The 25,601-nt window shown below is 38.1% G+C and overlaps 1 protein-coding gene across 2 annotated transcripts in view; it reads left to right on the top strand.

The window, feature by feature from the left end:
* Positions 1 to 25,601, top strand: part of LOC150087207 (tetratricopeptide repeat protein 39B-like) — a 349,901-nt gene that overhangs the window by 209,118 nt on the left and 115,182 nt on the right. For both annotated transcript variants that reach the window (XM_090371071.1, XM_090371072.1), the window contains exon 8: positions 4,220 to 4,285. In XM_090371071.1, the coding sequence (XP_090227197.1) occupies positions 4,220 to 4,285 (66 nt within the window). The remainder of the gene's footprint in view (positions 1 to 4,219; positions 4,286 to 25,601) is intronic.

Genomic DNA, 25,601 nt, shown 5'->3' with positions numbered 1-25,601 from the left:
AGTTTAACAATAACTGCAGGCAGAGGTGAAAGTGATTTTTGTGCTGCTTCTTTTAGAACATACAGAAGATTTCAAAGATTGCTATGGGTCATCATGGAACAAAGAAATACATGGGCTATGTTAGGGTGACTTAGGGTAAAAAGTGCATTAATACTTGCATGTACACCAATGCTAGCAGCATAGTAAATAAATTTAATGAATTTGAAGTGCTGGTCAAGTCATCAAATGCAGACATCGTGAGGATATCAGAGACTTGGTGTCACACAGATATAAGGAAAGCCGAATTTGTATATGGGGAGTAAGATGTGTACAGAAAGCATAGATGGAGGGGTTATGCTCTTAGTTAAGAAGCATATAAAATCTAAGGCAGTGCAAAGTTAAGTCAGTTTGGTGTAACAAACACTCAGAAAACAAAAATGAGAGTAGGAGCACTTTATCGGCCTAATGACTGTGATGAGTACAACAAATAACTATACAGAGAAATGGAGTTGGCCAGTAAATCAGTGTCTTATAATGGGGAAATTTAACTTTCTAGATATTGACTGGAATGGATCAGTCATTCACACACTAGCAAGACTTTTGTAGATTTATTGGATGACTGTTTTCTGCAGCACTATTTTAGAGAAGCAATAAGAGAGCAATACTCTTAATCTGATTATCAGCAATGATTCTTCATGCATTAAGAATCTGCAGATAAAAGATCCAGTAGGTGGCAGTGTATTGATGTATTGATGTAGCATTTACTTAAAGGTATAACTACCATCAAGGGTAAAGGCTTTTGTAAATTAGACTACAGTGTTCTCAGACAGTTTTTAAATTCTGTGCAGTAGGACCAACTGATGATGTTATCAACAACAAATTCTAAATAGGAACCATTCAGGGAAATAATCATAAATATTACTAGGCTTTTTATACCATCTCTAAGAAATACTGCTCAAGCCTTAGATCTAAATGGATGTCAGATGAACTAATGGGACATGCAGAGAAAATAAAAATGCATGGGATGCATATAAATTATCGGGTGATACAGAAGTGTATGGTAGATAGAAACTAGTCTGCAATCAAGTCACAAAGGAAGGTTAAGCAAGTTAAGGCAGGTTATGAGAAGTCTCTGGCAATGAATGCAAAGAAAAGCAGCAAAGACATCTTTACTTATGTAAAGTCTAGAAGAAAGGGGGATGAATCAGATTAGTCTGCTTGATATCGATAGCTCGACTGTTGATAATCCTCCTCAGGTAGTGTACACACTGAATAAGTATTTTGCATCTACATTCACACATGAGGAATTCTGTAGAGAAGTGGAGAACAGAAGTTTATCAAACTCTAACAGGGAGCTAAATGATTTTGTGATAACTGAGAACAAATTGGAGGAAAAATTGTTGAAGTTAAACATAAGAAAGGCACCTGGGGTGGATGTGATCTTTCCAGTTATATTAAACCCTTAGCCATAATTATGAGAGCATCCTTGGATTTAGGGAGGTTCCCATGGAGTAGAGATGTGCAAATATATCCCCAGTTCACAAAGAGGGGGATCAAAGGGTGATATGAGTAATTACAGACCTGTTAGTTTTGCTTCTGTTCCAAGAAAATAATGGAGTCACTGGTTAAAGAAGCATCAGTATCATCTAGCCTTGTCTGGCCAATTTGACTGGATACTACAATGTTGTCGCAAAGGAACTGGATGGAAAATATAATTTTTATATCATATACTTGGATTTCAGGAAAGCTTTTGATACTGTTGCACATGGAAGATTGCTGTAAAAATTGGAGCAATATGGCATTAAGGGCAAGTTGCTGCTATGGATAAAGGGATGGTTGAGTGGGAGAAGACAGTGTGTTGTAATCAGAGGACACTGCTCTTCATGGACTAATGTTATTAGTGGAGTCCCACAGGGCTTGGTGTTGGCCAGTTGTTGTTTTCTCTATTTTTCAGTGATATTGATGAAGGCATATAAGGCTTAATGTCCAACATTGCAGACCATAAAAAGGTTGCCAGGGTTGTTAATGATAGTATGCTACTGCAGAGGATTTAGAAAAGTTGGGCAGATAGGCCGAGAGGTGGCACCTGAAGTTTAACATTGACAAATGTAGAGTACAGGTAACCCTCATATAACATGTTAATTAGGTTCTTATAAAATCTTGTGTAGTGTGAAACCATGTTATATGGGACTAAAAACCAATACAAAAAGGGGGGGGGGGTCATGTTCCAAAAGCTAACAAAAATACATAATTTTTTTTATAACTATTGAAAACTCAATTTTTATTAAAAATAGTAATAACTGAACAAACGTCTTACAAACTGTGATACATATATGTCAGATAATGTACATTCATTTAATTTTCTTCCTCTTCATTGCTGCTAAGCACAATCAAATGAGAACATTTACTCTGTTGCAGAATATCTTCACTTCTTGAACTTTCTTCTGCAGCATCTAGATTTCGTGTATCTTCTGCTCTCTTTAAAAAATCAGTATTCTGGGATTGTTTGCTTTTGCTTGATAGATCTTTGTAAATTGCATGATATATAGCTAAGAATTTTTGAAGCTCCCTTTTGAACTTTGTGTTCCTTCCAGTCGAAGGATCTGCATTAAAAAAAATAATAATAAGATTCTAATTGCTCAGCTAAGTTTATGCTTTTTAGTGTAAAATTTGAAACTTCAGAATTTTCATCTGCACTATCATCCTATGAATTGATTTGGTTTTTTCTCAATGCCATTTCCACCAAATCTGCTTTGCCAACCTCTTTTCTACCAGTAATTCGTGAACGTCTTCAGCAGTCATATCATCAAACCTTCCCCTCCTACCGACTTAGCAAGTTCTACTGTCATACAGATTCTGTTTGCTGCCATTTGGAGCACATTTCCTGAATGAACTGACTCTGGCCATAAATTTTGTAACACACATTTAATATTGACAGTTTTACTTCTTTGAGTGATAAAGCTATGATTCTGATACAGTACACAATTGAAAAATATTTCCATGTCTCCCTCACTTCAATATATTCAGAATCAATATTTTCCAAAATCCATTGTAATGATTTTCTGATGGAATGAGTTTTAAAGGTTGATCTAATGGCTGAATTAAATAAGTTGTATTTGGTGGTAGGAACATTACTTCAATGTTTTGATGACTTAAATCTTTTGGATGGCCTGGTGCAATAGTAGCAATAGTAATAAAACTTTGAAATCTAGATTTTTCTGCTTTAAATAGTTTTCTACAGCTGGCACAAAACAATTTAGAATCCATTCTTCATTAAATAAATCGGCAGTTACCGAAATTATGCCTAATTTCCTTAGGCATAATTTAGTGCTGGAATTTAATTCACAACAAAGAAATTATTCCAATATGCTTTTTAAGAACAAACTTTAGTAACGCATACTCAGAAAAATTTATAAACTATCAACTAAAAACCAAAATAACCTTACAAAAATCTTAAGTTACAAACTGCATGCATCGGAGTCACAAATTTTTATGGTCTCAAACAAGCACAAGTTCAATAGCACTGAACAAGAAGATTTCCCAATAATTTTTTTTTTTTTTGCATAGCAACTAGTTGGTTAACAGTGGGGATTCACAAAAAAGAACGTGAATGTGGAAAAATTACATCTAATATAATAGCACGTTTTTCCATATATAAAAGCTGAAAAATACAGTGTTATCTGTGGCCTGATTCATTTTTTCTTCCCTCTTTTCCCATACACAAAAAATTCCTTGTCCCCATTCTTTTCTCTCTGAGCCAATGCTTTCTCATACACAGCCTTTGCCTCCCTGACTTTATTTGTGATACAATTACAAATGAACTTGTACCTGTTGTAAGCTTCAGTACTTTTTATTGCTCTTTAACTGTCCCATTCTATCTTTTTCTGCTCTCTTTCACCAGCCAGCTCATCATCTATTTCGGCATCTTCCTCCTGCAATATTTTCTTAATGGTATGTATGAATTTGTACCAAAAATTCCCCAGCAGAAAAGATAGAAAAACATAATTCAGAGTAGTGTTATTTTCTGAAACCATTCTGTAGTATTTATTTATTTATATTTTAAGATTGATGCACAGAAGCATTGGTAATACTAAAATCATATGCATTATAAAATTTTATAGATATGAGCTGTAAAGTTTTAGTTTCAAGTGTCAGTGAACTATAAAGTGTCAGTTTTAGCTAATTTAAACAAATTATCTGAATTTAAATATAGTTTGTCATTTTTTTTTTTCCTTTACAGATTATTTCTCATCTACCCTCCAGAGTTACAAAGCTATTAGAAATTATAGGATTTTCAGGAAATAGGGTAAGACTAGAAAATAGGTCAACAGGGTATAATGAATATATTTAATAAAACTTGCAATTGAGGTTCTTTGGTAATTTGGACTAATTTTCTTGGAATTAATTTGTTCATGCTGTTTCCATAATTTTATAAGTACCATTAGCCACTATTTTCACTTCCCATTGTATACAGTGAGAATGAAGTTAATTTTTTACTTTAAGATTTTGCTTTAATGTCTTAAAGCAAAAAGAAGTGAAGACTTTAGTTAGAAATATAAGGCTTTGCTGGAAAAGCTGAGGTAAGTCAAATTTTTGTCAGCATGGCCTGCCTTAGTTGGGAGAAGGAATTCCTTTATTAAAAGTCTAAAAGTGGAATTCAGTTGAACAGAGAAGGTGCAAAAGCCTTTGTTAATGTCAGAGAGAGAGACCTTAAAGGTTCAGGAAAACTTCTAATAGTGGATCTGAGGAATGATAAAGGTTAATGGCATGAACCAAGATTCTTGAACTGCTATGAGCTATCCCATTTGAAAATATATTAACTCAAAAATAATAGGGTTAACACAGGGTCTGCTGGTTCTTATAATACTAATACAGTGAGAGATGAAACTGAAGGAGATGAACTATGGAACCATGGGAAAATGGGAAGTTACCGAGAAGTTGTTTAGAGCATGCTACAACCAGTCAAATATTCATTTGGAAAATTTTTGTGGAAAGAACAGCCATAATTGTAAATAGCTTGAATACTTCCTTTTAAATAGTGGAAAAATTTTCTGGTAGGTATTGTAATTGCCTGTTTATAATTATTTCAGCATTTTTCAATGTATTTTTATCCTTGCATTACGATTAACTGAATATTATTTTCTTTACTACACACAGAAATTAATTAAAATAAAATATTCAGCTACATGAGATGTTTTAGATATACAAAGAACATAAAAGTACAGTCCTTCACACGTTTGTATTCTAAAGCTATTTAGGGGTAATGATACAATTTCATGTGAAGTTCTTTCAGTAATGCCTACCTGTTGCTAGCAGAGTACATGAGATCCTATTAATAATGCACAGTGTTAGTTCTCAGCCAATGGGTCAACTTCATAGTGCAGTGGTTTCCAACCGGGGTGCTGTGTAATTTGGGTTTAAGTTACAAATTAAAAATATATATAATAAATATATATTTTTAATTTGTATATTTATTTCATTATAAAAAGGTGTATGTTATCCATTGTACCATATCTTTTTAATTTTGTGGTGATCTTTATTTAGTACCCCTATATAAAGAATAAAATTATTATATAGGTATATATTAAAAGGTCGAAAACCACTGTGTTAGGTATTTCTTTTTTGTCCTAGGGGTGCCATGAAAAAATTACTGGAACACTAAAGGCGCCTTGAACCGAGAAAGTTTGGGAACCTCTGTCCTAGTGTAACAAAAATCTGTGTCTATACATTTACATTTTCTGTGTCTATACATAGGGACAGATTTTTGGTGTTTTGCTATGTACAGTATTGTGTGTGGATCAGTTGTATCTTGCCAGTGCTTCAAAATTATTCTAACTTTAGCTTTAAGTGTCAGTTTTAGCTAAATTACCTATCCTACTGTATTATAACCTGTTCATACAGCAGCACAAGTTAAAAAAGTAAAGTAATTATTGAAAGGAAACCTGGTCAAAAAAGACAGAAAAAAAGTGTTGAATCTGAAGCTAAATGTAGAGTTATTGGATCATCTGGTTAGTAGTGGTATCTACTAACCAGATGGATGCAGCGATGATATAAATGAGTTTACAGTGTGATAAATATAGAAAATGAGAAAAATATTTAGTCAGGTATTGCAGCAAGTGTGCCCCAAAGTTCTAAAAGCATCTGTTCGTATGCTTTGATGCAGTACTGAAGAAAATGGTGAAGATGCTCTGTTTATGGATTGAAGAACAAAGTGAGAGAAATATCCCTTTGAGTAAACTTACAATAAGGGGAAAAGGTGAAGCATCTCTACTTTCATCTCATGGAGCCTCTGTGTGCAAAGGTGGCAGTACAGTGCATATTCTCATGGCTTAAAAGCAAGTAAAGGTTCTCTTTGAAAATTTTGAAAGATGTATTAACCTCCATAATGTGAAAGTAGCAGAAGTGGTATTGGCTGACCATGTTACAGCAAAAAATTACCTTTCTCAACTTAAAACCCTTCATAGAGAAGAAGGGTTATAATGTGCATCAGATCTTCAAGGAGGATGAAACGGCTTTTTTTATTTGTAGAGAATGCCCTCTTGCATTGTTGCCCAAGGAAGAGAGTTCTGCATTGAATTTAAGGTGAGTAAAATCTGGCTAACCATTCTGATCTCTGGAAATGCAACAAGCCACTGATGATGTACAAATCTATAATTGCGAGGGCCTTCATGAGAAAAAAATAAGGATGTTCTAATGCCTGGGTTGTTTTTGGAATGGTTTAATAAGTGTTTCCATTCATGAAGTGAAAAAGTACCTTGCAGCAGCCAAAAAACTAGTATTCAAGTCTGGCTGAGCTTAGAAAATGCACTTTGACATCCTGAATCTGCAGTTTGCTCATCAGTATATGAGTAGTATTCCTATCATGTAATACTCCCTCTTTTCCAACCAGTGAATCAGGGTCTCATCCCAACATGTCTAATTACACCCACCTCACATTTCTGAGAATCTTTGCCCATATGGAGAGAAACTGCACCTGCCAGCCAGTTATTGATGGAAAATGTACATCATTGGTTGTCTAACAAATACAAAGGAATCCCTAGATAAAATCAAACCACTGACTTGGAATGTGTGTGTCTGTGTTGGAAAAAACGGTTCCCTGGTGTGGTGAAAGAGCTGAAAGGGTTCTCATCAGTAGGAGAAGAGGATTGAGGATTGCAAGTTTGGTAAAACTTACAATCCTCAAGAAAAAGCAGTGTGGTTTTCAATCACTGCACTTTGAACATGTCTAATGTTCTGGGTGACAACATGATTGAAATGAACTCTTTGATGAAGTGTGATTTAAAATTTGAGGATTAGAGGCTCTTTTAAAGGGATATCTGCAACAAAAGATTAAACAAATGTCCTTAAGTTCCCAATCTTTTCAGGGGTTGGTGACTTGTGAATGAATCCCTATAGAGATTTCTTTAAGAATACTTCAACTCCTTTATGGTGTTCTGCAGACTGTTTTAAGATTACTTGGAACAATATTGAAGTACTTTTTCTATCTTTCTATGCCATCTTTATTTGCTGCTACCTTCATCTTTTCAATATTGTAACTGTCAGTGCATTAAAAGTTTTTATTTTATTTTTTTAAATTATATTCCTAATAAAAAACATATTCATAGTATTTTATATTTACTTTATTATAATAATGGAGGTTTTCCATGCAGTTTTGTAGGAGTGTAATCATTATCAGAAGTGTTTTTATTTATTAGGTCTATAAACTATAAATTTATAGCAATACAAATGTACTTTTGTAACATAACATAGTATGTAACATAATCTAAAACAATGGAGTTTGTTCTGCCATCAGATGAGTGGGATTAGTTTATTATTATTATTTTTGTATATCTTAGTTTCATGTGTTTGTAAATTAAATTTAGATTAAAATCATGCCTCAGACTAGAGCAGCAAAGCAAATAAAAAGTAACGGGAATGATTTGGTTCAGGAGATAATTTCTGAGGGTAGTTCTCCTACAAATCAGTATTACATTATATGTGTTATTTGTGCCCCCTTTGCAAAGCTGTCTTTAGCATGACATGATACAGCTATAGAGGATCCTTTGTGTGTTCATTGCAAAGAGCTTGAAGAGTAAACACAAATTCAATGTTCTGGTGGGCTTATGTGTGAGGGCTTAAGAATAGGTTTGGTACCTCAAAGAATTAAAAGAGAAGCAGTAAGCTACCCAATCCAAAGCTTGAGCCCATGCTCCAGTCAGACCATATAACAACATCCTGCACAACAGAGCCCGTTGGTTGCACAGGAATTGATAAGTATAGAGCAATATTGAGAAAGTCGCAGGTTAGAGTTCAGATTGAAAGTGTCTGCAATCCTGCCTACACTTGATAAGAGAGAGTACATGATTAGAGCTTTGTCAGCCAGTTCAGCCCTAGAGAGACTGTAAAACTCATGGGGTAGAATTTTTCTCAGCATGATCTATGCTTGTTAATAGGGAAGATTGATTTTACAGTGATAAGGTACACTTTAATAGAAGGAATGCCAGAATATTTGATGAAACTGTGGAGACAGTATCATCAATGTTGATCTGTATTTAGATGGATCGGGAAACTGCTAGCTTGGCAGAGTACACAGACTAATAGTTAACATCGGCTGCAGGCAGAGGTATTGGTGATTCTTGCACTGCTTTCATTGGAATATGCAGCAGTCTGAAAAGCAAGATGTTAGGGATTTCAAGGCCTGCTGGAAGTCCTCATGGAACAAGTGAATACATGGGATGCATTAAGGCTACTAAGAGTAAAAACAGGTGCATGTATACTTGTGTGTATATTGAAGCTAGGACCATAGTAAATAAATTTGATGAATTTGAAGTTCTAGTCAAGTCATCAAATGCAAGCACTGTGGCAATATCAGAGACATTGTGCTAAGATATAAGGGATTGAGAATTTGAATATAAGGAGTAAAATGTGCACAGAAAGAACAAAGTATTTTTGTTTTTTGGGTAGTCTCCAGGGTTTCCTCTATTACACACCACAGTTTCATGTGTGTGTGTGTGTGTGTGTGTGGGTGGGTGGGTGGGTGGGTGGTTCTGTTGAGTGCTGGTGACTTTGCGGCCAGGGGTGGGGGGGGCACCTGGTTCCCTGCCCCAACCCCCATCCTTAGCCATGTGGAGGTGCTCCAGGAACTATACACCAGACTCTTATTGGAGCTTTCAGGGATTACCTGAAAACCCTGAGGATACTTTTGAGAACTGAAATAGGAATAAGTGGGAGAAGTAGGGGAGAGAGGGAGGGAAGAGGCGAGAGGGAGGAAAAGGAAGGAAGGGAAAAAGAGGATAGAAAGTTATTATTATTAGCCATAAGGTGCAAGGAAGCCTGAGGCTTATGCTGCACGGCCAAAAAAAAAAATGTTGAATTACCCTGAGAGAGAGAGAGAGAGAGAGAGAGAGAGAGAGAGAAAACAAGAGTCAGAAGTAGAAGGGAATCACCAAGAAAGAGAAGAATGATGATATCCAGCTCAGGACCCTGGGTGTGCCAAGCCCATACTCACCAGATGTGAGCCCCTGGGGTTAAGTTGAAGAGAAGGAAGAGACTTCCCCAGAAAATGAGAATTAGATGCTTAGGAAAGGTAACAGAAAAGAAGACAACCAGCAAACTAACTCGGATAAACAAACCTTATGTTATCCTAGCATTCATTATGGATATAAAAGTATGTAAAACCATGAATAACATGCTATGTTATTTGGTTTTTAGGAGCATTAGCAACTAAGGCCATATTGCTCCGGGATATGCGGTGGTCATTCCCTGACCTTTCCGCATCCTCCGTATTTGGTGGTGATGGGCTCGAACCCCGGTCTAATCAAGAAGCGTGTGCTACGCACTGCTGCTCCTTCCCACCTGGCTACGGAGGCGCCTTGAATAACATGCAATAAAAAATTCTTTTCTATGTCAAAGCATTTAGAATATTAGCTAAACAATTAAGAACCTTATGGAAAAGCACCATAATGACTATAGTCAAATGTGAAAGTATATTTAATTTAATTAGTAAAGAGAAGGGAAGACCGGAGATAACCACACAACTGTCGTTGCTTATCATGACAAAATATGTACATAAATTATTCAAAACAACTAAGACACCTACTCAGACAGGTGTCAGGCTATGATCACTCACCCCTGCTATTGCTGTGGTAGAGATACGTCTTATAAAGGTCTTGATAAAACATTAAAATAGCTATAGTAGCACTCAGTGTGAATGCAGCTGCAGCAGACTTAACATCTTTAAAAAGGTCTTAGTTAAATACTTAGTTAAAATGGGAATAAAGTGCAGTTATTCATAGTCCATTATATAAAACCCATACATTAGAAGTTGATGGAAAAATATAAATCAAATGCAGTAGTTGAGAGACAGACAACAATGACTTAAACATCTAGCAGTTTTCAAGTCAATGTAGTAGAGAACAGCCACTGGGTAACCCATGGCAATGCGAAACAAATACAAATCTTTGTGTTTCCGAACCATAAAACACAACATTTGGATATTATAAGTATATAATCTGATCTTGACAATAAAACCGCCACCTAATTTATAGGAGACAATTGACAGATTTAAATAGATTACAATTGACAGTCTTGTGTACATATATACACACCAACCATGAGCAAATAGTGCATGGCCAGGGATGAAATTGCTACCTTACAGTTTCATTTATTATCAACTAAATAACATTAATTACCACTAAAAGTTACAACCTAAACAAATAATCAAACTCAGCAAAACCATTATGCTAAGCAACTTCTCCATACAGAAGAATTTAGCTATTAGATTAATTATCTAATTATTATTCAGAATACATTTTATCCTTTTAAATAGTTGGTTAGCATAATGAGCTAGGGCAAGAAAGTTCTCTTTATTTGCCACTAATTGATTAATATTCTCCGGGCTATATACCTCAGTAATAATTTATTTGCATTTGATTCCTCAAGTTGACATAAAAATTACACTCGAAAAGCACATGTTCTATAGTTTCAAGGCCACATGGGCACAAAGAAGAAGCTGCTAAACCCAAACCATGTAATTTATGATTAACATTTCCATGTCCTGTGAGTAAGAATAAAGTGTTGAGTCCAGGACAGAACCAATTAGTTTGTTTACTGATTTCAAAGACATGAGGAAAATATTTATAAGTCACTCTTCCCAAATGGGCAGCAGACCATTGTGTCTGCAAACTTGTAAACATTCATTTTTAAATGAGACTTATCTAGTTTTTCAGATACATTTAGGTCAATAACATAATTGTCTATTCTAGCTGGTATGTTTTTGCATCGAAAGTAAAGTAAATAAACAACCCCAGGGGCTCACATCTAGTGAGTATGGGCTTCCTCAGCTGGATATCATCATTCTTCTCTTTCTTGGTGATTTCCTTCTACTTTTGACTCTCTCTCTCTCTCTCTCTCTCTCTCTCTCTCTCTCTCTCTCTCACACACACACACACACACACACACACACACACACACACACACACACACACACACACACACACACACACACACACACACAGGGTAACTCAAAAATTTTTTTTTTTGGTTGGTGCAGCATAAGCCTCAGGCTTCCTTGCACCATATGGCTAATAATAATAATGAGCTATTACATCAAAATGTATAGGAATTCTACCACAAACAACCTGTAAAGCAATGGCAGAAACTGACGTTCAATTTTGAGAGGTGGCCAAAAGAATCTCTGTGCTTGCAAGAGATACTTTTTAACTGAAGAATGATTAATTTTATGTTCCCAAGTGCCTGTTGCATAGTAGATGATGGGGAGAAACATACATTTGTAGTATATATATCAGAGTGTTCAATTTAATGCCTCAAACAGATTTACTAATTCTAAAGATCTTTCCAGTTAGAACTTTAATTTTATGCAGGATATACTTTGCATGTGAAATTAAATTTAACCAGTCATTTAACATGACACCCAAATACTTATAGTTATGTTAATTGATTGGTTATTTAGTTTAATGCTAGGAGGCCGGTTGACACTTAAATTTCCCTTTAACAGTATCTGTTTTGTTTTTGAAGTGGAAATTTCCAATTTGTGGATCTGGCACCATGTAAAAAGGTCCACTAAGACTTCATTTGATATGTGTTCTAGTTCCTATCTAGAATTCCCAGAAACTAGAATAGCTAAATCGTCAGTATAGGCGATTTTATGCACTATGCAGTGTTCAGTAGAAAGTGTTTACAACATTCCAACACAAAGGTCCAAGAATGGATCCCTGAGGGCAACCTCGAGGGCAAAATCAACTTCAGTGCTCCTTGTAGACAAGTCAGGAACCTTGCACTGTTTCACCTTGACTTTGCAACTACTGACTTTAAGTTCAGTCCACTGAACAGAATCAGCAAATCGGCAGAACAGTCAATGAGAGAGTCATTTGCCAATTTGCTGATTCTGTTCATTTTAAAAAGTGAACAGAATTTTCCAGATAATTTAAGGAGGACATCCTCAAGGTAGTTTAGAAATGGTTCGATACAGTGTAAGGCAAAACAGTGTAAGGTTCCTGACTTGTCTACAAGGAACATTGAAGTTGATTTTGCTAAGGATATCAGATGCTTCATAAGTTCCAGTGATTACTTTGGGTAGAAAGGGATGATCCTGGAGGATAATTCCATCCAAAATTATCCTCCCATGGAGACATTCCACGTAAAAGTCTCCACATTTTCAGTAGTTGTGATTGAAGAAAAAACTTCGGAGGGTGAAGTCTTTCCATAACGATTTTATAGGCCATCCCCATGGCTCTTTTTGCATGGTTGCTTGAACCAAACGATCCCATGTCTGTTTCTTCTCATGATATATTTCATTAAAGTAAGGCCTCCGAGCCACCTTATATAACTCAATAAGACAAGTAATCTCCTCCTGTCTTCGGTTATTTCTTTTGGCTTGTTGCATGTCCCGTCTGGCAGTTTTCGTATTATTTCTTAGTTCTGTTAAATGTCGAGACCACCAAGGATCCAAATTTAACCTTTGCTTTTTCTTTTTCAAGATTGCATTGCATACGTCTATTCAACCTCAACACTTTATCAGCCTATTCAGTTGCAGACATTTCAGCAATACATTGAAGATTTTCTGGCAGAACAGCAGCCTTAAGAACTTGATCAAAAGAAACTCAGTCTGCATTGGCAGTTTTGTACCTGAGAAAGTTATAGACCAGCCTCCGAACAGTAATGTAAGGAAAGTACACAAGGCAAAGGTGATAACACATTGTGGTCACTTGATGACCGTGACATGTGCACTTGCCAGGTCCTAATGCATTGACCCAGGATTGAATTTTAAAGTGTTGTCTATGTATGACTGACCAGTAGAAGAAATGAAAGTTGGAGAATGCCCTGCAGTATTCCATAATGTTAAATTTTTTGTGATGATAAATTCTTTTAAAAGTTTCCTCTTTGGATCCAAAGCTGGACTATTCCAAAGGGGGAGGACACATTTGCATTGCTAAGTATGATTATGCATTTTCCAGATAATTTAAGGAGGACATCCTCAAGGTAGTTTAGAAATGGTTCAATTTGTTGATGTGGCTGACTGAATTTCATGTGTAGTAAAATAAAATATATTTGACCAAAAGGCCCTTCTAAGTATGCACATGCTGTGTGCATGATACAAAGACTGGTAATCCTAGTCACTGTCACATGTGGGTCTGCCACAACCAAGGACATCCAAATCCTGGTTACAACATTACCACCAGCTCCAACAGTCTCTGGGTTCAATTGGATTATGTGACAGCCAGAAGGTAGACCCTTGACCACACACACCTATATGAATAGAGCTCTTGCAATCCCAAAATCTTAATGCTATTGTCTGTTGTGATTTTTGCAATATCATTTGTCACCAAAATTGATCTCTGACAATTCAGCTGTAAAATTTTGATATTTCCACTCTGAGTAACTGTGATGTACTATACATAGTCGGTGCGTAGTTTGATTGTATCCTGAGCTCTTACATACTTGGGACACTTTGGATCCCTGTAGGAGTGGTCTGAGTTTCTTTTGAGGGGCAACTGGGATATACAACAGGAGAATCTTAACTGGGGCATTCACTGAACTGGTGGTCTAAAGCTCCCCAATGACCAGTGCTCAGTCAGCAATTTTTCAAGGAATACCCTTAATTTAGGCATTTAAAACACTGTGAGGTGACAGTGAAGTCTTTCATAGTGTGGACTGACCAACCAATATACAGCTTACTGCCAGATTTCATCAGAGTTCTCCTGAGAAGGCCTGGAAGCTCAATAACCCAATGTATACAGTTTTTGTATTTTGATTTTATTTTAAATCTGACTTTAATTTTATCATTAATTTCTTCCTCGGTATATCCATAGTCCACTAGATTTTTATTATATAAGTTGTCCAAGAATTCATGCTCTGTGACATCTTTCCCCACATCATAAATAATTACTGTGGAGTTTAACTTTCTCGGTTTGTCTACAGTAAGGTTTAAATCTTTAAACTTATTGCAATTCTTAAGTGTTTCTAAATCTTTTTGGAAACGGTTTCTATGAGGATACCTTTTTCCCTTATTTTATGGATGGCTTTGATTTTAATTTGTTTGAATTCTGACTTGAATTGTTTAGTCACTTCTGATTTGACTTCCTGATTTATCTTAAGATCAGAGTCCTGACCAGCTCATATAATAACCACGAGTTTTAGTTGTGTACTTTTAGGTATCATATTAACCTATTTTGTTTGCCTACATGGGCTTGTACAACACTTACATAAGTTGGTGCAGAAGTCTTAGCAGGTGTACATTGCTGTACCAATCTGTTTTTAAGAGTCTCATTCTTGGAGCTTAATTCTAAAACTAATCTTTCTAAAGAGTTAAAGATCTTACTAACATCTATGATTGATCATAGTTGGGGTTACCTTCTCTCCATCTTTCAATAACATTTGGCAAATAATTTTTCAAAGTATATACAAAATCAAGAGCACTAGTTTCAATTAACTGTCCTGAAACTCTCTGGACATTAGGTGTAGAGGTAACTGCCTCAGTTTGATTTGTATTTAGAGGTGGGAGTATTTTCCCCAATAAGTCAACTAGTTTGACATGAGAAGTTTGCAAATCCTGCAGGTTGATCTCCAGAGCTCCTGGGCCATAGTGAGATCTCCACAGTGAGATTGTAGAAGCAAAAGATAAGCTTTCATCTTAGACATTTTGATACAGAAAACAAAACAATAAACACAAAAATGTCTGAAATGTTACAGTTATTACTGAAATAAACAATGTGTTTTGGTAGTACGAGGAAGTCCTCAAGTACTGGCCAAAATAACCTCAAAGTTCAAAGTTAAACCCATTTAAATTCAATATTATAGCCAAATATATCACCCACAAACTAGTCTATATGATAAAAATAGCATATAACAATTTTACAAGAAGTTATAAATGTGGCCATGTTAACTAGGCCCAGTACACATTGTATAAGATACTTGAAAAACTGAATTTTTGATATTTTCTATCTTTAAAACTATCCAGTAGGGAGTGCCACAAAAGTTCACAAAAATGAGTAAATGCACTAGGGTTGCATAGAAAAGGTTTCATCATATGGGGTTATTTAGGGCCTTCTGGGAATCAGTTGAATGTATTTTGTAGATAAATGTTATTTCAACAATAAGATTATATTCACTTTAAAAGGTTACCCGAGCCCCTTTCTTATCCAGAAAGGCCATATATACCAATATGTGCCATGCTTTATCCAATAGAGATGCAATAGATAAATATTTATTTATTTAAACACATTTTCAGCAATATTCCATTTCAAGGTATATCTACTATAGAAGCTACAAAATGTCGGCCTCCAACTAAAGTCACTAAATCACAAAGCACAGGCAAGTACACAGGGTGTACAGAAAGGACAATGTATGTATGTATACATGTGTAACCTGTCTATGGTGGCTCTCAGATTAACGTTCATCTCCACCTAGTATCACTATGATGAAATACAGAAACTCTGTAAAATGGGTCTAATGTGTGGTTAATGATTGTATCCTAGTATGTGTTGTGAGTGTCAGGCCTCTTTGCCACCAGGGAGCAGCCATCACCTGGACAACTGCTGCTCGGTGACAGTCCTCAACACATGGAGCTGGACTTGTTTTCTGTCTTTTGCATCCACTGTAGATAGTGCAAAACCAGTGGATATGATCCTGTACTCAGGTGCCCATTCCTGAATACCACACTATCTTAGTATTGAAATATATGGGTTCATATTCTACTATCTAGCGCAATAAAAGTACTCCAGATGCATCCAGTGGATGCATCTGGAGTACTTTTATGCAATACCAATGGATGCGGTACAGAAATGTATGTCAAATGTGTTGGTGTTGCAGACCCCAGAGTTTCTCCCATTTGCTGCTTAAGTGCATCTGTGATGAGGCTTTTGCCATGTCCGGTCATATGTGTGTGTAGTGTAGGATGTGTAAGAGTTGTGATGTGTTCTGTTGGTGTGTTGTATGACCGGCATCTGACATTTTAGTAGGCATGGAGCATCCAATGCCTTGTCAGGTGCTCCCTGCCTCCCATCTTTTGCCACGTGGAGGAGTGTCAGGTTGTACACATCTCATATGGGGTCTGCCAAAGACTGGCTCTGGGAGTACAGAAAGGACAAAACGTCAAAATGTGTTTATGTTTCATGGCGGTCCCCATAGCCACTGTAGCATCTGTATAAGACGTGCCAATGCCAGCTAAGTGTGGATGTGTAGGGTGTGTGTTTGTTCTGTTCAGTGTTTGCTGGCTCCTGGCATTTTCGCAGGCATGGGGCATAGAACGAGTTTGTTCACTGTCTCCCGTCCTTTGCCACGTGCAGATGCACCAGGGTTCACATTGCACTGACTATGTTCCACAGTCCCACAGTAAAGTAGTTAGGACTGTGGAACCCTTTGGTTTCGATCAGGATTCTTCAGCTTGATGTCGTACTGTGGTCTTTGTCATTGTTAGTGAGCATCCAATTCAGTGTCCATCTGCATCCGGGTTCTGTTTAGAGTAGTAAGGATTATGGATTCTTCTCCTTTGTTTGAAGAGGCTGTCTGCAAAGCCAGTGAACAAGGTGAACCTTTGAGTTGAGATGAGATTTTTGATATTTTCTTGATCATATACTTCAGTGATTATTTGTAGTTGAGCTCATAGGTCCTGATAAATGTGGCATTGGAAGATTAGGTGATTGACTGTCTGTGGTGATCCGCAGGGGCAGAGAGGTGAGTCTGTTAGTCCAAGAGAGTACAACTTGGAGTTTATACTGCCATGTCCAGTTAGCAAAAAAGGGTGAATTCCAGGCCTGAACCATGTAGTGCATTGTTTGTCGAATATTTTAGCTTATGGTAGGAATTCATGTGGTTTTTCCTAGTGCTGAGAGTGTCCACTCCCTTTTCCATTCATTCGTCATTTCTTCGATTATTCTCTTGTCGTCTTCTTTAGTTGACATGTTCAGGTTTATTTGCGTAGTCTCTGCTTCTTGCAGGGAGGCTCTTCCTTCTGTAACATTGAAGATGGTGGAAGGCTACTTCATTTTGGATTGGTAGCTTGCCACATATGACCTGGAGTGCAACTGTGGATACTGTTCTGTAGGCTTTTGAGATTGCAAGCAGGAAAGATCTTTGGGCCTGCAGTAGGTATTTCTTCACAAGGCTGTTGGTGATTCTGTGGCCCCAGGCACTTGCAACATAACAAGCAGTGGGGGTGAAGATGCATTCGTAATACAGTCTGAGAGTGCCCCAGACTGGCCTAGTTATACTGATTAGTTTTTGTGTAACCTGCTTAATCTTTTTTACTATATACTTGGTGTGTGGGATGAAGCTTAACTTTGCTGTCCAGCAAAATGCCAAGATATTTATATGTGGTCTCCATCTTGATGGCCTGATCATTGACTTTGATTGTTGGTGGTCTGTTTAGGGTTCCTCTAAGTAACACTTGCTTCGTTTTGGGAATAGAGATGAAGCTTGTGAACAGAGCACCAGCTGGAAAGATGGTCCAGGATATATTTTGCAAGGTCCTCCAAATCCCTTCTTGAGCTGCCAAGAAGCAGGACAGCCAGATCATTTTGGCCACTTTGATGACATTTCCTGTTCCTCCTTCAGCCACCTGTCAAAGACCGTGTTCCATCAGAGAGTGCCTAGATCCCTAAGGGCAGCCTCTGGTGACTGTGCAGGTCCCCGAGGTTACAGCAAGGGACCTTTCCTTGAAGTAGCTAGTAATTAATCCATAAATCTGGGCAGAGACCCTGGCCTCCCTGAAACTCTCCTGCTTTGCCACCAGAGAGTGTCAAAGGCCCCCCTTGAAGTCCATGAAGAGGCCAAGGACATATTTGGTATTGGCAGTTGAGGCCATGTCCACTACCATCCTCAACTGCCAATACCAAATATGTCCTTGGCCTCTTCATGGACTTCAAGGGGGCCATGTCCACTACCATCCAGCCGACCGGGCTAGCCGAGTGGGTAAAGTACCTGCCCGGCAACCCAAAGGTCGCGGGTTCGATTCCCGCCTCGGGCTTGGATCAAAGTACTGCAAAAACCTTGGGAGGTGCAATATGGCCACAGAAGCCGATGCGCCAATAACTACCAAATCAAAAAAAAAAAAAAAAAAAAAAACCACTACCATCCTAATGGCATCTACGGTGGATCTTTCCTTTGTGAAGCCAAACCGATTGGTGTATCCTAGTCCCTTACCTGTGTGCACTGTTTGGAATCTAAAGGCAATTATTTTCTCGAGTACTTTCCCTGTTATGAGCAGCAGGGCTATGGGTCTCTATGAGGCAGGTGGTTGTTCTGGCTATTCTTTAGCAGGATTTTAAGGTTTGCATTTTTCCAAGTTTTCGAGAAGCATCCATCTTGTAGACAAGTATTTAAAAGGTTTTGGATGAGTTGAGGCCTCATGGACTAGACCCTCTTCAACACCTCAACCTCCACCAGGTCATGGCTGGAGCATTTTCCCTTCTTCATTGATTTCACTGCTTCTTCAACTTCTTGGGGACTGACTGGTTCATGTTCTATATGGCTTATATACGTCAAATTATTTCATCTGAACTCAGTTTGTTGAGGGGACTCTGATTGAATTTCTTCTTCATGTATGATTTCATCTAGGATGGCATTAATTGATTTCACCCAGGAGAGGGGTCTCTTCACCTCCAGAAGTGCGTATAAAGGAGTGTATCTCCCCAGGATGTATTTTTCCAGCAATGATTCGATAGGCAATGTCCCAAGGGTCAGAATCTTGGGAGTTCTAACAAACTTATCCCAGGCTGCCTTTTTTCCTTCATTAATTGTGTTCTGGTAATCTCTTTTGTGATTTTTATAAATGTCTTGCAGTCGGATTGTCTCCTCCAGTAGTCTGTTTCTTCTTTTGGCTTTATGGTAGTCCATTCAGGCCGTTCTTGTGGTATTTCTCAGTTGAGTTAGTTGCTGGGTCCACCAAGGGATATGGTTCTTTCTTCTTGTCTTCTTTTTGAATGTGTCTTTGCATATGGAAGTGATACACTTTTGGACGTCTTCGGCTTGAATATTTGCATTAAGTGAGGCAATCCTATCCATGTTTTCCAATGTGATCCTTTCTTTGAGGTTCACATCAAATCTTTCCCAGTTGGCATTATGCATCTCAAGGGCAGGAAAGGAGCAGGCTTAAGTGCATCTGTGATGAGGCTTTTGACATGTCCGGTCATACGTGTGTACTGTAGGATGTGTAAGAGTTGTGATGTATTCTGTTAGTGTGTTTTATGACTGGCATCTGGCATTTTAACAGGCATGGGGCATCCAACACCTTGTAAGGTGCTCCCTGCCTCCCATCCTTTGCCACGTGGAGGTGTGCCAGGTTGTACATATTTCATACTGGGTCCTCCAGAGACTGGCTCTGGGAGTACAGAAAGGACAGACAGGCCGGGAGTGGAGGGGAGGGGTTATGCTCTTAATTTAGAAGCTCTGAAAATCCAAGGTAGTATATTCAGTTGACATTTGTGGTCAGTGCAATGTTGAGACAGTCTGGTGTCACATAACACTAGGAAAGCAAAAATAAGAGTAGGAGTATATTATAGGCCTGATGACTGTGATGGGCATAATGATAAACTGTAAAGAGTGAGCCAGTAAATCAAAATGTATTATAATGTGAGGGACTTCAATTTTCCAGATAGTGACTGGACCTTGTGGGTTAGTTGCTCAAGGCACTAACAAGACTTTTGTGGATTTTTTGGATGAGTGTTTCCATGTTAGTTATGGGTTGTATGATGCAGTATGTTAGGCAGCTAGAGAAAGCAGTACTCTTGTGATCTGATTATCAGCAGTGACTCTTCATGCATTAAGAACCTGGAGGTAAAAGGCCCATTGGGTGGCAGTGATCACAGCATATTGCTGTGTGGATTTACTTAAAGACATAACTACTGTCAAGGGCAAAGGGAAGGGCTTTTGCTTTTCCATTGGTAAAGGTGACTACAGCGATCTCAGACAGTTTTTAAATTCTACACAGTGGAACCAGCTGTTGATGTTACCAACAGCAAATTATAAATAGAAGCTACTAAACTTTTTATACCAACTAAGAAATACTGTTCAAGGCTTAGAACTAAATGGATGTCAGGTGAACTGATGAGACTCGTGGCAGAGAAGAAAAATGCATATAAATTATCAGGTGATAGATAAGCTTACAGTAGATATATACAGAGCAGCAATTGAAAAATGACACTGTTATGAGATGAGTGCTGAGCCTGCCATCTACCAGAAGTAAACATGAAACAGAAGAGTGATTATTCCTCGAGCACCGCAGTTGACTTCAGCGGAAATTTCCTCCATTTCAGAATGTAGTGCGAGCTGAACAGCACATCTCTCCTGTGTCTGTGTTGTGGAGGGTACAGTGGAACAATGAGCAAACATCAAGTTTTGTGTTCAACTGGGCAAAAGTGCAATGGAAATGTTTCAAATGATGTTGAAGTAAGTCTATGGAGAGAATTGTGTGTTTCGTGTATGTGTTTGAGTGGTGTAAACCCATGGAAGAGAATCATTGGAAAACGATGAATATCCCATCCCGGCAAAAACGGTGCCACAGTTGATTGAAATTGTACCAGAAATCATTACCAATGACCGACCGATGTGCAAATGCTCTGGGTGATTTCAGAAGATCTGTGCATTAATAAGGAAACTCATTGACAAATAATAATCAAGGATTTGAAGAAAATGGTCTGTGTGCAGTTTGTTCCATGTTCATCAACACAGTCAATCAACAACAGATGTGAGTCAAACACTGCATTGAGGCTGCTGAAAGCAGACCCGACTTCTTGAATTTGATCTGAACAAGAGATGGCACGTGGTGTTTTCAGTGCGATCCTGCAATGAAACGACAGAGGGTGGAGGGAAAGTTAGCAAACTCTCCCAAAGCCAAAAAAGTTTTAAGAAACTTCAAAATCAAAACCATGCTCATCACTTTCTATGATAGCAAGGGAATTGTGCACAAAGATTTCATACCCATTGGTCAAAGTGTTGCTACTGACTACTATTTGGACATGTTGAAATGTTTGTTGCAGAGAATCCATCATGTGCACCCTCGGTAACCAGGAGTTTTTGGCTGGTAAAAAAGTCTGCATACTGCTGCACCCACGGTATTCACCAGATTTAGCCCCATGTGACTTCTTTTTGTTCCCAATTTCAAAGCACCACTGAAAGTCTGTTATTTTGATGATGTTGACACCCATTCAAAGAGCTGTGACAAGAACATTGAACAATATACCAGTCACAGCCTTCCACCAGTTGTTCCAGTCGCTTCATGACCATTGCATGCAGTAGGAAGTTACTTTGAATAAACTAAAGTTAGACTACTCGTAGATCGGATCGTTATTTTTTTCCAATTGCCACTGTGTAAATAGTCTGCAATCAAGTCACAAAGGAAGTGAGGCAAGCTAAAGCAGATTACAAAAAGTAATCTGCCTTAGCTTGCCTGACTTCCTTGCTTTGGATAGGGAATGCAAGGAAAAGTAGTAAAATTGAATGATTGATTATCTCTTTGCCATATTTGAACAAGCATTTTTGCATTGCATTCCTTATTATTTTTTTTTATAACTAAATATAAAAACATTCAATTCTGTCAAGCCACAAAAAAAAAAACCCTACTTATAGTGAGTGGCAAATGTTTAAGAATTTTGTGAGGCTGATTTTTCCAGATGTCAATAGTAAAGATTGATTTATTAGGAGAGAGTTACAATTTAGTTTGAATATAGTTTGATTTATTAGGAGAGAGAGTTACAATTGTCAAGGAATATCTGAAGAGATATTATCAGTTCTAGCATCTTATGAACTATATTCTGGTGCATCTTGATTAGATGCACCAGAATTGAGCTTTGCTGCTGTCAAGCTAGCAGCAAGGCTCAAGAAGTAGCAACATTCATTATTTGGGGAGGAACTTTTGGAATTTGGGGAGGTAATCAATGGACACTGCTCATCGTGGACTAATGTTATTAGTGGAGTCCCTCAGGGTTCAGTATTGGGTCCATTATTGTTTTCTGTATTTATAAATAATATTGATGATGGTATATCAAGCTTAATGTCCAAGTTTGCAGAAGATACAAAGGTTGGCAGGGTTGTCAAGGACACTACTGACACTATGCTGCTGCAACAGGATCTGGAAAGGTTGAGCAGATGGGCTGAGAGGTGGCAAATGAATTTAACATTGACAAATGTAAAGTACTACATATGGGAAACAGCAACCCCAGAGCAACGTATCAACTCTGTGGTACTACACTGACAGTGGTAGAGAATGAAAAGGACCTGGGGGTGGTTGTGCAGGCAGATATGAAGTTCTCTGAGCAGTGCAGACGGGCTGCAAGAGTAGCTCATGGTGTATTGTCAATGATATATAGGAATTTTTCTAGCAGGGTTAAGGAGGTGATTATTCCCTTGTATAAGGCAATGGTCAGACCACACCTAGAGTACTGTATACAGGCCTGGAGGCCTCATTTCAAGAAGGATGTAGAGCTGCTGGAACGAGTACAGAGAAGGGCAACAAGAGTAGTGAATGGAACAAAGGGGTGCTCTTACGAAGAAAGGCTTAAGTTTTGCAAATTACAGTGTCTGGAGACTAGGCACCAGCGAGGTGATCTGATAGAGGTTATAAAGCCTTGAATGGTTTGAGCATTCTCAATGCTGATTTAATTCTTCCTCTTGCTCAGAATAATCACCTGAGAGGGCATAAATTCGAATTGAGGAAAGACAGATGTAGGATAGACGTGCGGAAATTTGCCTTTAGCCAGCGGGTGGTTGGTTGGTGGAACAGACTTCCATCCCTTGTCGTGGAAGTTGATAGCCTAAATAAGTTTAAGGCTCAGCTGGACAGGTATTTCGAACGAACAGAGGGGTGAAGTGGAAGTGGTTATTTTATTTATTTATTTATTTATTTTATTTTATTATTTTATTTTATTATTTTATTTTTTTGGCTGATGCTGCATAAGCTTGCTTTCTTGCATCAAATGCCTCTACTAATGCTAACTTTTTTAGAAAAGGCTATTCTGAAACTGAGTGTTTAAAACTTGTCTGCACATGAACATCCAAATGAAATATTATATTTAAAGGCCGAAAGCTCCATGTTCTGTTCGATTGCATAAGACACCATAACAGCCGATTTTTATTCAAAGCACAAATGAAAACTTTGTAACTTAGCCTTGGAGAAACATTTGTTTAAGGAAATTTCTCAAATTCTAATAAGATAATTGGTTTCCTCTGGGAAAATTTCGCAGGCCTCACTACAGATGGTGCACCAGCAATATATGGTTCTCATATTAGACAATTTATTACTGCATTGAGATATGTTTAGCTTAATATTTTAATGTAATATTTTTAATTGTATTGAAATCATGTCTCAGACCAGAGCAGTAAAGCAAAAGGTCAAGATAGTGGGAGTGCTGGGGCTCGAGGGAGAACTGAGGAGGAGGGTAGTTGTCCTCTAAATCACAGCCATTTGAAATGTAATGCTTATTTGATGTTTGTGGACCTTCAGTAATGGGACTGATATTGCCAAGAGGGATGTCTTTGTGTGTGCTCGATGTAAGGATGGTGAAGAAGTTAGGCACCAACTCAGTGTTGTTATGGCCTTTATGAGAGCTTGAAGACCAGGTAGATGCCCTCGAAGGATTTAAATTGGGGGACCCATCAAGCTCTCAGCTGCCCACATCAATGCCAGAGCTTGCACCTGATCATCAGGCAGCACAGCGGCAATTCCCGAGGCACAATGTGCTGGTCCCACAGGAACTACTTGTCGTCAGTGACTCTATTGTCAGGGAAATGGGGAATATATTGTGCAGAAAGAATAGGTGGAACAGGACCAGAGTATGTCTGCCAGGGGCAAAAGTTGATGATGTTGTAGAGCAGATATCATATTTTAAGGGCATAAAAGGTGATATTGTTGTACACATTGGCATTAATGCATTAAGAGTATAAAAATGGTGGAATTACTTAACAAGTACAGGTCAACGTTGAAAAAAAGCCGCGAGTTAGGGTTGAATTTGAAAGTTTCTGCAATTCTGCCCAGACACGATAGGAAGGAATTTATGATGAGAGCCTTGTAAATCAATTCAATCCTGGAGAGATTGTGCAAGGCTCATGAGATAGAATTTTTCTTAGCCTGGTCTCTACTTGTTAACAGGAGAGACTGCTTCTACAGGGATGGGATACACTTAAATAGAAAGGGTGCAAGAACATTTGCTGATGCTATCTGAGGAGTGTTAGGTGGGTCAGAAAACTGCTAGCTTGGGAGGATACAAGGGACTGATAGGTTAACAGTAGCCGCTGTCAGAAGCGAAAGTGATCCTTGCACTGCTTCTATTGGAATGAGCAGCAGCCTGGAAAACAAGTGGCTGGGGATTTCAGAGACTGCTATGGGTCATCGCAGAACAAGTAAATACATGGGCTATGATAGGATAGCTAAGAATAAGAACAGGTGCATGTATACTTGTGTGTACACCAATGCTAGGAGTTTGGTAAATAAATTTTATGAATTTGAGGTGCTGGTCAAAACATCAAAGGCAGATATTGTTGGGATATCAGAGATTTGGTGTCTCACAGATATAAGAATATTAAACCATTCAAGGCTTTATACACCTCAATCAGATCACATCGCAGGTGCCTAGTGTCCAGACACTGTAATCTGCAAAACTAAACTTAAGCCTTTCTTCATAAGAGCATCCCGATAATATCTGCCTTTGATGTCTTGACTAGCACTTCAAGCTCATCAAATTTATTAACTATACTCCTAGCATTGGTGCACATGCAAGTATACATGCACCTGTTTCTACTTTTAGTTTACCTAACACAGCCCATGTATTTACTTGTTCCACTAATACTCCCAGCAGTCCTGGAAATCCCTATTGCCTTGCTTTCCAGGCTGCTGCTCAATTGAATTTCAATAGAAGCAGTGCAAGAATCACTTTCAACTCTGCTGGCGGCTACTGTTAATCTATTAGTCCATGTATTCCCCCAAGCTAGCAGTTTTCCGACCCACCTAACTCTGCCTCGACAGCATCAGCAAATATTCTTGCAGAATATATCTCATATTGTGAATACCTTCACAACGAGTTGCCATGATATTGCACTACCTTGAATAAGTAACGCTTCACCATAAGAGAAGACTATTGTTACTTATTCTCAGTGGATACCTAAGGAAGTCCCCATGGACTGGATATGTGCAA

Source organism: Mastigoproctus giganteus, chromosome 4 (assembly GCF_048544385.1).
Source record: "Mastigoproctus giganteus isolate SK-2022 chromosome 4, ASM4854438v1, whole genome shotgun sequence".
NCBI classification, from domain to species: Eukaryota; Metazoa; Arthropoda; class Arachnida; order Uropygi; family Thelyphonidae; genus Mastigoproctus; species Mastigoproctus giganteus.
This window is presented reverse-complemented; position numbering and strand designations above follow the sequence as displayed.